We start from the raw sequence: 12,938 nt of genomic DNA, 5'->3' as shown, positions 1-12,938 counted from the left end.
CGAGAAGAGCCCCAATGTAAATATATATTTATATACACGCGTGAAGCGTATATACACGTAAGCTATATGTATATACATATGGACAGGAGTGTAAAAAGATAGAAAGGAAGCTGCACTCGTATATATATGTATATATACTTGACTAGGTGTATTGTGTTGCCGGGGCAGGGTATCGTGCATAGCTGTGTCGCGAGCGGGCGACAGGGAGCGCGGGCGAACGCGGAAGGGATCGAGCGCGCGAGGATCACTGAACCTGGTTGGCACACTGACTCGGTGAGCGAATTTCGGCTAGTAGGACCCACGCGCCGGCTCCACCGAGGTGGGGGCCAATGCCCGACCTCATACGTGTATATAATGTTCCTCTTCTTCTTCTTCCTTCGTCTCCGTTACACGTTCCTCCTCGGTTGTTCTCTGCGAGAGCGAAAGTGGGAGAGCGAGCAGCTGTGCGCCGGGCCCCTTTTTTTTTTCCTCCCCACCTTGTCCGACAAAAAATTTAAAAAAACTGGGCAAAGAGGAACCACAAGGGAATTTCGGCTGTTGCGTCACGCCGCCGAGAGCACGTGCGCGTGCGGGAGGAGGCGCCGAAAAAATAAAGCCCGGCTCTTTTCTCTCTTTCTTCCTTCCTTCGCTCTTTGCTTTGGGCGCGGGCCATTTGGAATTTTTTGCTATACACACCGATTCATTTGAGCTCTATGGCTCTTGAGATAAATTTTCAACTTTAATCCACATAAACAAGACACAGGCGTGATGTAGGGGCGAGTAATTAGCAGCCCGTTGATTTAATATCGCGACCAGGAGGCGAATAATTCTCCGAAAGCCGCGCTCGCATACGCGTACAATGTATCTATTTTCACGGCTCCCTCCCGGTGAATAGCAATGCCATAAGCACGGCTTTCTCTCTCTCTGAGATAGCAATAGGTGTGCACACAGTTCGGGTAAAATAGAAAGAAATAAAAGAAAGATGGATATACAGAGTAAAAACCGGTTTTGAATTAGCAAGATTATAAAAGTAATTGCAGCGCCGTATACATACTGACAGAGGGTGCCTTTTTTCTCCCCTGCCCCTCTTTAGATTTCGCGAGATTAAGCATACGCGAATTTTTTTGTTTTCGTCCCCGCGTACAGAGTAGAAAAGCACAGAGGAGGAGGAGGAGGAGGAGAAAGAACTGAGAGCTATGAAGAAGAAGAAGAAGAAGAGATGAGATAAGAGAAAATGAGAAAGAGCGAGCGAAACGGGAGATGAGGTGGAAAAAGCGCGCTGGAGAGTGGGAGGAGAAAGAAAGAAAGAAGGAGAGCTATGTGTCTAGGCGTACCGTGGCCTGCAGCCAAGATGCTGGCGCTCGAGATCCTCCTCGAGGATGTTCACCCACGCGCCCGTGTACACACACACACGCTGAACGCAGAGGGAAAGGGAGAAAATGATGATGATGATGATGATGCCGAGACTCTTTCACTCGATGTGTATGTGTGTACATATGTATACATATATAAAGTTAAAGCCAGGTATTACATTAGCGGTCACTTCTCTCCCAGCTGAGAGAGCGTAGGTACACGCTTACGTGTTGGTTATTGCCCTCTTTGGATATCCTACGTATGTAGCTCGCGTGGATTGCTTTTTACGCCCGACACACGCGAGGTAATTAGAAGCATTTGAATCTCTCTCTCTCTCTCTCTGATTCTAGATCTTTTTCCCGTCTTTTTTGTTCACCTGCGATGCACCGGGATGTGAGGGGCCGCCGCTGAGATTATGTTTCATACATATACGCGCGCTGCAATCATTTCTTCGGAACGACTGTGTACCAGTGCACATTTATTACATACCCCGTGCATGCGCCGCTGATTTACTTTTGCGGGACGTACGAGGAAGCTTTTTGTATACACATCGCATGGAGAGGTACGCGATGGACTTTTGCGAGTATTGGCTCGGCACGAGTGGGGGGGGAGTCAGCCGAACTTGAATTAACTAGATGCCCCTTTTTAGTGCGGGTGTGGGGATATTTTTTTTCTTTTCTTTTTTTTTGATAGTTTTATGGGATCGCGAAGAGTTTTAAATACATTTTTGAGCGCTTCGCGTGAGGGGGATTTTATTGTTTTACGGCGATGGTAAAATTCGCTCGAGCCATTAAATATTTCGTGCCGCGAAACTAAACATGAATTTTTTTGCTTCGCTTTCTTTTGGTGAACAACAAACTTGACAATTTTCGTGCAAAAGATACGACGAAAATTGCCTCGATTGACTCTCAAATGCGTGGTTTACTCTGCGCGTTTGGACTTCAATGCGATATTGTATTTAAATTTTTCGAAAAACTCGAGTCGACGAACGGGCCAAGGTCCGCCGAGGGATCGCGAATAAAAATAAATTTCTCCCGGCCTTGGCGAGCCGACCGAGGGGGAGCGAGAAAAAAAAAATTGCTTTCTTCGGCCGGCCCCTATATGTACGCACATTCATTTATCGCAAACGTCACACTGACTTCTTTATTTCAATATGAGGCCATCAGCGGGGCGATTATTTGCAGAACGCGTTCGCGCGACCGAATGGAAAAAATAAACTCTCGCGTCCAGTGATACAGTTTCAAGGCAGCGCGTTATCGCCGAAAGAAAGAAGAACGCAAGAGAGAGAGGAAAAAACAGAGGGGAGATTATTTTTTTCGCTCGACATTGGCCGTTGCACTCCCGCCCGCCTTTCTGACCCACTTTCCAAATCGCTGCGCGCTACATTTTTTTCTTTTTCTTTCTTTATTCTTTTTTCGCGCTCTCCCTCATTTTTCTTCCTCTTCTTCGTGCGCTTCGGCCTTGGACCAGTGAGGGGGTGTGATTTTTTTTATCATCTCAACTACCATCAATACTGTTGATTACTGCACTGGTGACAATAGCGAGGGATGCGTGAAATTTCAATTACAATAAGAAAAAAAGGACTCGCTGATATACCGTAGCATCGTAAGCATTGAAAGAGTCAACCCAGAGAGCCTAAAAAGAATCCGGTTAAAAGAGCGCGGAATAACACACCTCACTGGTACACTAACCGAGTTGCCGGGGCGCAAAAATACATCGGGCCGTCTTAAAAAAGTCGAGCTTCGTTTTGAGCGGCGAGCCGGGCATTTTTCCCGATTCGCCGGCGTACCTATACGCGCGCTTGCTCGTTCTCTTTTTCCCGCTCGCCGTTTTGCCTTTCGATTTTGCGGACTTATATTTAGAAGGGCAACGATCTTTTGCGAGTCCGCGGTGCAGTCTCTCTGTGTGCATGATGTGCTGGCTCACGCGGGAAGCAGCAGCGGACGGGAGAGAAAGAAAGAAAAGAAGGAGACGCACTGCACGTACCTTATATCTGAGTGTGTGTGTGTGCAAGGCAGACTCTCTCTCTCTCCCCGCGCCGGATGCCACGACGCGTGTGCACCCGTTTTGAATTATTATGCTAGAGCCGAACGAGTTGCCGGGAAAATCTTGCTTGGAAAAAATAAGCACGATGGCCTTTTCATATTTTCTTTCTTTTGGACTTTTAATCTCGAGCTCATTGTTGTCAGCACCGAAAATAACGACAATGAGAGATACAGCTGACTGTATTACATGCACACGGCACAGACCATCATCATCATCGTGGTATATTTTATATTTTGTACATAATATAGAGGGCAATCGGAGTTTGTTGAGCGTCATCGGGCCTCCGAGGCGGCCGCGGAGTCAACGAACGATAAAAAAAACGTCGCGCCGGCTCGTTTTTCTCCCTTTCCCCCCTTTCGTTGCGCTCGCCAGTGCAAGCGTACAAAGAATAAACCTCGGCCGGCTGTCGGTCCGCGTGCATGCATGTATGATATGGTGTATATATACGTACGTACTGCTGCTCCTCCTCCTCCGCTTTTTATTTTTCTTCCCCACATGCTTTCGTGATGCAGCGCGAAAGTATGTACATGAAGAGAAAAAAAAGGGGGGGGGGGAGCGAGCGAGACGTGTGGGCGAGAGCTCTCGCGCGTATCGCGTCGTCGGCGCTTCGCCTCTTTTCTTGGGGTAGGTCACGGCGGAACCGCGTGTCTTGCAACGTTGGAGGAGACGACAACGTGGCGGAGGAGCAAAGAGGTGCGGTAGTGCCTGTTTTTTTTTTTTTTTTTTTTCGTTCCTCCGTACATACGTTCGAGAATTTTATCTTGCGTTCGAGCGAGCGATGAAGAGTACACGCGAATCGAAAAGTAATTGCATTTGCGCGGACAAAGGTGCGCTTCGTTCTTGGCTCTCGGAGGAAAACGAGAGATCTATCGCGCCGGAAAGAAATTTTGAAGTATATAAATCTAGCGAAGAAGAATTTGCTCGTTAAAATGGTTAGGGGGGGTAGAGAGCAAATTCGAAAGTTGGTGAGGTGGACTCTGTGGAAATAAATTGGAAGTACCAAAAAGTTTTTAGAATAAAATCTAGTATAAGTAGTTAAGCGAAAATAATGAAAAAAGGTAATGAGAAACGCGAGTGAGCGAAAAATGCAACAACTAGTGTGCTACACACATGTAGGCCTTGAATATAAAAGATGGAGCACAAAAAAGTAGAGATAAACCGAACGAAGAAGAGGAGGAGGACGCAAAAAGAGCGCACATAATTTATGTGTATAGGTATACGCGAGCTCTTCTTCTTCCTGTGGTCAGATGTGTGGGGTGAGCGGAATTCCGCGTTGCAATCAATCGGCAGGGCTAGCTTTTCCGAAAATAAAAAAAACAACAGCATCAGCGACGGCAAGGGTTCGACGGGGTGGGGGCGTTTTGTTATTGTGGACGCACATGCGATCCGAAAATCACAGAAAATTACGGGAAAAGCTGCGGCTACGCGAGAGACAATGGAAAGAAGAGGCGTCACGAATACCGGGCTTCCTTCTTTCCTCCTCTATATATACGTCCGAAGCGCTGTAATTTTGCGTGCCGCGTAACGGCCACGAGGCACGGAAGAGGCTACATGTGCGCGCTTTCTTTCTGCCTCCTTCTGACCCTTTCTTTTACAGTCCCGCGTGTAAGATGCCCCGGGAAAATAATGGAAGAGGGACGAGGTGTACACAATGCCGAGTGTGCATATATTCTAATGGGCGCATCTTATGTTATACGTGCGTGGCGCAAAAAATTATCAGCAGGTCGAGGGGTTGCGCTTTAAGGAGAGGGTCACAGATGTTACGTGTACGTAATTTATGCGTGAGCTCGACAGGTCTGATTTCGTGGCGATGATACGTTGCGAGGTACATACAGGTATATACACCCTACCTGCGATGTTTTGTATATTAAAATGAAAGACGAATAAAAAAGCAAGAGAAAGAGTGTGTGTCTGTACGTGACCCAAGGCTATTTCATCCTCGATTTGTTTCGATGATCGAAAACGTCGCGAGCCGATGCTGAAATTTACGCCAAGGGCTGCTTCTAACGTCTATTATTCGCCTGGAGCTATTTTTTTTACGATTGATATTATTTTGCCATGTTCCGAGAGAACAGAAATCGAGTATCAAAATAACGATGCAATTTGGATAAAACTCATATGGAAATTCCGGCAAACGGCAAGGGTTGCGAAACCGTTACGCTATACACACACACACACACATGCACGAGCGTGCGATCTCTGCGTCTCGAGATGCAGAGTGGCAGCAAAAAATCGCTCCTCCGAGCAGGGGTACACGTGTATGTATATAGTCGCACCGACGACAACTAGAACAACCATGAGGGGAGGACCGGGACAGTTTCCAGACGAAGCGTGAGACAATAAGGCGTAATTCGACGTGCCCTTTCTTGGATCCTTTTTTTTTTTTTTTTTGCTTCCCGGTGGAAATTTTTTTTCCACTCGCCCTCCAAAGCGCTCTCTCTCTACCCCTTTCACGTCCGGAAGCCGGTTTCGGGCGTCCTCCCGTGAGAGCAGCTGGCCCGTGACTCGCGCGGATGAAAAAGGACTCATTGTTACCGGTGTACTATCTAACAATGAGCCGATCCTCAAGAGTGTATTATTTTTACACTAGTGAGCTCCGAATTTTTTCGCTGTGGCAATTAAAAGCATACATACAAGTCATGAGAGTATAGTTTCTCTAGTGCAACGAAAACCAAAATCCTTCGATAATTCGAGAAAAATATAACGTGTGATTTATTTAATTGTGAAAGTTTTCATTTATTTCTCTCGAACTTTTATTACGCTGTCGATCGATTAATCCGAGTGTGTAGTCGAAGAAGCGACTAAAATGAAAAAAAAAAGGAGGAAACGCACAGTCAATCTGTTCTCGGCTTCATCCAGCCGAGAGGGATGAGTCATCATCTCTAGCACTCGGGATTCCGACGCACGGAAAAACGCGCTGCGGCGGAAATATCGAAGGGGTGGATCCGGTCCAGGGGGACGCGGGACGGATGAAGGGAGAGATACTCTGGCGAAAAAATTCATTTGAATCTCGAGCTCCGGAAGGGTTGCTGTCGCATGCCTCGACACACACGCACACGAGTTGAAAAGAGGGAGGAGAGGATGCCCGCGAGCCATGTGTAGCTATATATATATACGTATATATATATGAAAATAATGCCGTGAGGCGCCGAAATAATTGGATTTCAATTTGCGCGGAAAAAAAAACTCCCCCTTCGTCTCGGTTTCGCCGTCGTGTTGTTGGTTTTGAAAATTAGTCCGCGAGCCCTTGCGCTTTGGGTAACACCTTTTTTCGCGATTCTCACGTTCCTCATCTCCTCGTCCGTATAGATACGTATTTTTTGTTCATTATTTTAAGTGCTCATCGTTCCCTCTCTGGAGAGGACATGTCACATTGTTTCGGCCAATCGCGAACTGGATATTATATGCACGGCTTTCTGATTAATAATTTAACAGTCAAAGAATTTTTCGTCTACAAGTATAGGATTTACAGTCAACGTTTTAATATAACCAGCTTCGATTAATCTACGTCCCCTTGCCGTTGTACATATACACGCGTAGACACACCACAGGGGGAGGGGGGAAAAAACCTCATCAGACGCGCGTAAAAGCTTTGGAAAAAAAAAGTTTCTCGGAACTGGAAAATCGGACGTCTGCGGCTCGGAGGCTGAAATTTTTATCTCCATCCCCTTCACTTTCGATTTTTAAATGCGAGCGCCGTGGATTTTTATTCCCCAACATCCTGTCAAAGTTTGCTTACAGAAAAGTTGCGCGCAATTTCGCTCGGATAAGTTTCAGTCGCAACGCAAGTTGCATTCAGCCGGCACTTTTTCGTTATCCCCGTCCAACTTAATTAAATCGCCAAGCTCCGGTGGCAGACACGCGTCTTTTTTGATACATGGAAAAAAAAAAAAGAAATCCACACGCCACACCTCGACAATGGACAATCATTGTTTACAAATATTTTTACCTTCGTCAATTTCTACCTACGAATGGCACAGAGCACAGGGGGGGGGGAATGTAACGTCGTCTGTCCCTACAGCACGTGTTCCTCCGAGATTTAATTAAAACATTCGCCTCCTCCCTTCACCCCTGCGATATTTTCATCATCTCCTCCTCTGCCTCTCTTGTTTTCTCTGCTCGGGCCTCCATCAATTTCACGCCACGGCATTATGTTGCAACTTGGATTGCGAGGGGTGGAGAATAAAAGGACCATAGGTGTCCGGGGAGAGCGCACGTCAAAAGGCCTCTTACGCTCGGACAGGTTTTCAAGATAGCCCAAGACTCCCCTGCCAATCGCCGCGTACGGGGTGCCCAGAGGGAGAGCAGAAAAACAACGAAAGCATCCGAGGGAGAGAGGAAACTTTTTTTCCGCCAACGCGAATGGCTATACGTGCTCTTGTCTTTTAAAAGGTGAATTTCCGCCGATGGAGAAGTTGGCTGGAAAGCAAAAGTACAAAGTGTGCACGAGCGGGCGGAGGGAAATGTAGGACGGGGGTGGAGGAAAAAAAAGAAACGGGGACAAGAAGCCGATATCGCAGTAGGCGGGCGCAGAAGCTCGTTGCTGCGCTTGGACTGTCTCAACTCGGGTTCGCGGAAAAATAAAAGGAGTCCGCAAAAACAAAGGAGTCGGGCTACTTAACGAAACAAATTGTTGCTTCGTTGCCCCGACTCGGAGGGCCCGGAATTAAAAAGTTTCCCACCCGTAGCGCCCGTCCTCTTCCTCTCGCCGCGCTACACTTTTCTTGCCTTACTTTTATTTTCTTCCGCAACACCCACCCCCCTGGTCCGCGCACTTTTCCACGCTTGTCCTTGCGCGGGGCAAAAGTAGCCCCGTGAAACGAAATTCAATGTTCGTTAGTTCTGCTTTTCTTTTGGCAACGGTGGCGGCGCGCTCGCGGTTAACTTTTTCTCCCCCCTTGCGCGCACGGCCAAATTGATAAACTTCTTTTTTAATGGCCGGGCAATTGCGCCCGCTTATTCTCGCGCTTCCCCCTTAGCTGTTTAACCATCTTCCCCGCGTGGGTTGGTCAAGACGACCTCGAGGGTCCAACGTTACTCGGTTTTTCTTTGGGTTGTAAAAAAATTTGCTTACCAAACTTTAGTCGTGTTCATACACGCAATTGGATTTTATGTACAACATTGCAGGGATCTAGAAAAGCTCATGGGAATGTAAACCTATATATTTGTACCGGACCACTCGCAGCTTTCAATTACACTTTGTAATCGATTTCTTTGGCCCGGGACATTACTTTTTATACATTTTATATATATTTTTTTACATGAAATATTTTTATTGCATATAGATAATAATAATCATGAGATTTGTATAATATGACACATAGACTGCACATTTAAAAGAAAAAAAAAAAAAACAAAAGCAACATCGAATACACAGACGTACGGTAAAACACAATAGCGGCTAAACGACAATGTAAAACAGATTTAAAAGGCATCGGGGCATACATGCATGCACGAGCAAGTGTTACGTATATGATATACATGTAGTCACGGGAGCCGATGAATGGCTCGTTAACCGTATGTATATATATACGTACATGTACGTATAATGGACACCGATGAAAAAGCTATTGCCGTATGGACAATAATCCTCTGGGCGAAGTAAAAGCACTCGCTGTTACACGAGGAAATTAAATGTAGTGCAAAAACATAAATAATCACAACAACAAGATCGATGGCGTATATATACGATGAAATGCATGAAGGGATGATGTTTATTGGGCGTACGTGTTCATTAACAGTTGGCGAGGAAACAAAAAAAAAAGAGGCTTTCATTTTTCGCAGCGAAAACAAATACAATCAAAATGACAACGATACTCGTGCACAGGTGTGAATAAGAATTTTTCATCGATTGAGTAAAAAATGCAAGTGATGCAACACGAGAGAGACGGACATTTGCAGCAGGCAAGGGGGGGGGGCTTGGCTGAGCAAAGGGTCAGAGTTGGATGTTCAACTCACTCGCTGCAGCGTCGACCAGCATTCCTCGAGGGTGCGATCGCTGAGGTTGGACAAACCACCGCCGGTTCCTCCTGTCCCGCCTCCACCGCCAGCGGCGACGTTACCCAAGAGTCCGGCTGCTCGGGACTGTTGTGTCGTTGTTGGTGTTGAGTCGCGAAGACGATCGCCGCCAAGAATCGGACAGTCGGCCGCGGAAAGAAAGAGACAAGAGGAGGAGATCCGTTAATCTGGACCTTTGACTTTGATCTTGACCATTGGCGTGATTACGTGTATACTCGGTTGCATTTGGGGAGTCTTGAATGTGTCCCTTTGAGGGAGGCACGTGGTGTATACCGATGCGACTTAGATTACGCGGGAGGATGAGGAAATCAAGCAAGTAGATTATCAAGTGGGACACTCAGAATCAGCTGGATCGTTTTAAATGCCATTTTTTGGTCAATCATTGGTATGTAGACGTTAAAAAAAAAAAAAAAAATTGTTAACATTGCAACTTTCATGCATTGGTACAGTTCGATCATTTTCCGCGCGCGGGGGATGGGAGAGGGAAAACTGCACGGCCCTACGATGTACATTTATTTTCCGAGTAGAGCACGTCATCCCGTGGTCCCGGCGATGACGTGGTACATACACATATATTATACATTGGGTGCACATGTAAGAAGAGCAAGGGGGAGAAGAGAGAGCTGCACGCAGCGACGACACATTATCTGGTGTTGCGCGGGTCAAGAACCCCGCGAGAGCAGTGCACGTTATATGCGTGTATATATATATATTTACGTGGTGAGAAGAGACGTATCCGTATATCTCCGTGCTATATGGTGTAAGTGTGCGTATAATGTTCATGCGACCCGCTGAGCAAACGTTGCTTCTCGTCGACGCGAAATACCTATACATGTAGTCGCGTGTACATGCGAACATGTGCACGTATACACGTATAATATGAAGGTCGACGCGCCGCCACCGCCAAGAGATACATGCCAACATCCCGGTATCGCGAAAACACGGTTATACTTGTATATATATAGTTTGCATCGGCTGCACGGGGCTCTCTTTCTCCCGACCCGAGCTCTCGACGTCCTTTTGCTCTTAGCATTTTTCTCTGCTGCGGGTGTATAAGTATAATGTATCTACTCTTTTGAGATTAGACGGGAATTTATGGCCAACTTATCAGGTGCATTCTCATTTTTTTTTTTTTTTTTTTTTTTTCTTTTCTTTCCTTTTCTTATCCATTCGGCAGAACCTTTACGGTATAAATATCGAGATAAATATATTATTGTGTACATGGCGTGCTTCAACATCGGGTTATTTCCTCATTGTTGCAACATTTTATTTCGATAAAAAAATGTACCAATGCATTCGTTATATTATTTACCTAGAGAAAAACAGTAGGGAGAAGGGGGGGGGAGGAAAGCGACCCACAACCACCCCAAAAGCAGATGAAATATCAAACGTAACTCACCTGAAGCTCGTTGACCAGCTTCTCGGCCAAAGTGGCGTCGTGCGAGTCCTGACTGCCGGCACTCGGGCTTAGCATCGAGTTCTGGGAGTTGGGCTGCTGCTGGGCCCCCGGCACGTTCATGCCCGCCAGCGCCCCGTTCTGGCTGATGGAGTTGGCCATGTTGAGCGCCTGCTGCTGCAGATTTTGCGTGAGGTTCTGCGCCTGCTGTGCCAAATTCTGCGTCAAATTTTGGGCCTGCTGCTGCATCGTCTGCTGATTAAGGCTCTGCGTGAGATTCTGGGCCTGCTGCTGGAGCGTCTGGGTGAGGTTCTGGGCCTGCTGCTGCATGCTCTGCTGCAAGCTCTGGCTCGCTTGGCTCAGATTCTGCGGCTGGTTGAGCAATTGCTGCTGCTGCTGTTGTTGTTGCTGTTGCTGTTGCTGCTGCTGCTGCTGCTGCTGCTGTTGGGGCGAGAGACTCGGCGTGAGACTCTGGGCGAGATTGTGCTGGAGCGTCTGGCCAAGGTTCTGCTGCATGTTCTGCTGGAGGGCCTGGGTGAGCGCTTGGCCGAGGTTTTGGTTCAGGGCTTGGGCAGCCTGGACCGCCTGGGCCGCCAGCGAGGGACTCGACGCCTGGGACATGGACTGCTGCGCCGCCGCTTGGGCCGCCTGGGCCTGCGCTTGGGCGAGGTTGTGCAAGCTCTGGGCCATACTCGAGGCTATCGCGTTCTGGTGGTGCTGGTCGGCCTGTGGCGAGGGCGTCGTCGGTGCCGGGGACGACTGATGCTGGGCCCCCTGCTGACTGCCTTGGCTCATCGACATTGCATGCTGTTGCTGTTGCTGCTGTTGTTGTTGCATTTGTGCCGCGGTGCTCTGATTGAGTCCACCGTTGGCGTTGTGCTGCTGATGGGCCGCACTGGCCTGCTGTTGCTGGCTCAATGGACTGTTGTGCATCGAGCTTGGCTGCTGCTGCTGCTGACTGTGGTTCTGCTGCTGCTGCTGCTGCTGTTGTTGGGAGTTTTGTTGGAGTTGGGGGCTGTGTTGCTGCATGGCCGGGGAGTGCTGCGTTGGCGGGCCGCGTTGCGGCTGTTGCCAGTAGTCGGTCATCTTGAACACGTGCTGCCGAAGGGCGTGAAGGTTCGCCGCGGCGGCGGACACCGCGGACGTTTGGACCTCCATGGGCTCGGGTACCGGGACGAGCTCTGGTTCTGGGGAGCTCGGCTCTTCGTCCTCCTCTTCGTCGTCCTCGCGCTCCGTAATGTCCTCGTCCTCCTCGTTCGTCCGGAGCTGCTTCGCGACGGGTTGCCTCGCCGCGACGCCGCCCGGATCGTTGCTGTTGCTGTTGTTGCTGCTGTTGTTGTTGTTGTTGTTGTTGTTGTTGTTTATGGTGGTGGTGGTTGTAGGTCCACCTCCGTTACCCCCAGCAGCAGCACCGATTTCGTCCCCGATGCTGCCGCTGCCTCCCCCGCCACCCCCTTCTATCCCACCCCCCGAATCGCCACCGTGATGGTGCGAATTGACCGGATGATGCTGGGGATGGTGTTGCTGCTGCTGAAGGTGGTGGTGGTGGTGCTGGTGGTGGTGCTGGTGCTGCTGCTGGTGGTGAAGGTGATGATGGTATGCTACCGGCAGCTGGGGTTGGCGGATCAGCTCTGCTTGTTGTTGCTGCTGCTGCAGGTGGTGGTGCTGTTGCAACTGGAGTTGTTGTTGTTGTTGCTGTTGTTGTTGCTGCTGCTGCTGCTGATGTGGTAGTGGTGGTGGTGGTGGTTGTGGCTGAGGTTGGGACTGAGGTGGTTGTTGTTGTATACCGGTGGTGTGATCCGGCTGTTCGCTCGTCAGCTGTTGGTGATGGTGGTGCAGCTGCTGCTGCTGCTGTTGTTGTTGTTCCTCCTCCTCTTCCTCCTCCTCCTCCTCCTCCAAGTCAAATTCCGCTTGGGCTTGCGACTGGGCGCGTAGGTCCAGGGCCGCCGTCGCGTCCGAAATCTTGAGGCCTTCGCGAGAAGCCCGGGCTACCCCCTTCCGGCGCAGCTTGCTCGCTTTTTGGCACCCCTTTCGGTAAGCAGCTCGACGACGGGCGCGCTTTTGCACGCAGTCGCCGCCGTCAAGTGGTCGCTCTACTACCGCCTAGGGTATTACTACTACCGCCTTCTCCTCTTCTTGATTATCC

The 12,938-nt window shown here is 48.8% G+C and overlaps 1 protein-coding gene across 2 annotated transcripts in view; it reads right to left on the bottom strand.

Annotated features, from left to right (window-relative positions):
* The window catches only part of dati (zinc finger protein datilografo), an 83,699-nt gene extending 71,487 nt beyond the window's left edge, over nt 1–12,212 (bottom strand). For both annotated transcript variants that reach the window (XM_023389197.2, XM_089597246.1), the window contains exons 1-2: nt 10,796–12,212; nt 9,337–9,462 (exon numbers count right to left, since the gene is read on the bottom strand). In XM_023389197.2, the coding sequence (XP_023244965.2) occupies nt 9,337–9,462; nt 10,796–11,950 (1,281 nt within the window). In that variant the 5' untranslated portion in view covers nt 11,951–12,212. The remainder of the gene's footprint in view (nt 1–9,336; nt 9,463–10,795) is intronic.
* Between the last annotated feature and the right edge of the window lie 726 nt (nt 12,213–12,938).

Source organism: Copidosoma floridanum, unplaced genomic scaffold (assembly GCF_036245765.1).
Source record: "Copidosoma floridanum isolate Cflo_tuat_1 unplaced genomic scaffold, Cflo_Japanese_pri ptg000032l, whole genome shotgun sequence".
In the NCBI taxonomy this organism is placed as follows: domain Eukaryota; kingdom Metazoa; phylum Arthropoda; class Insecta; order Hymenoptera; family Encyrtidae; genus Copidosoma; species Copidosoma floridanum.
This window is presented reverse-complemented; position numbering and strand designations above follow the sequence as displayed.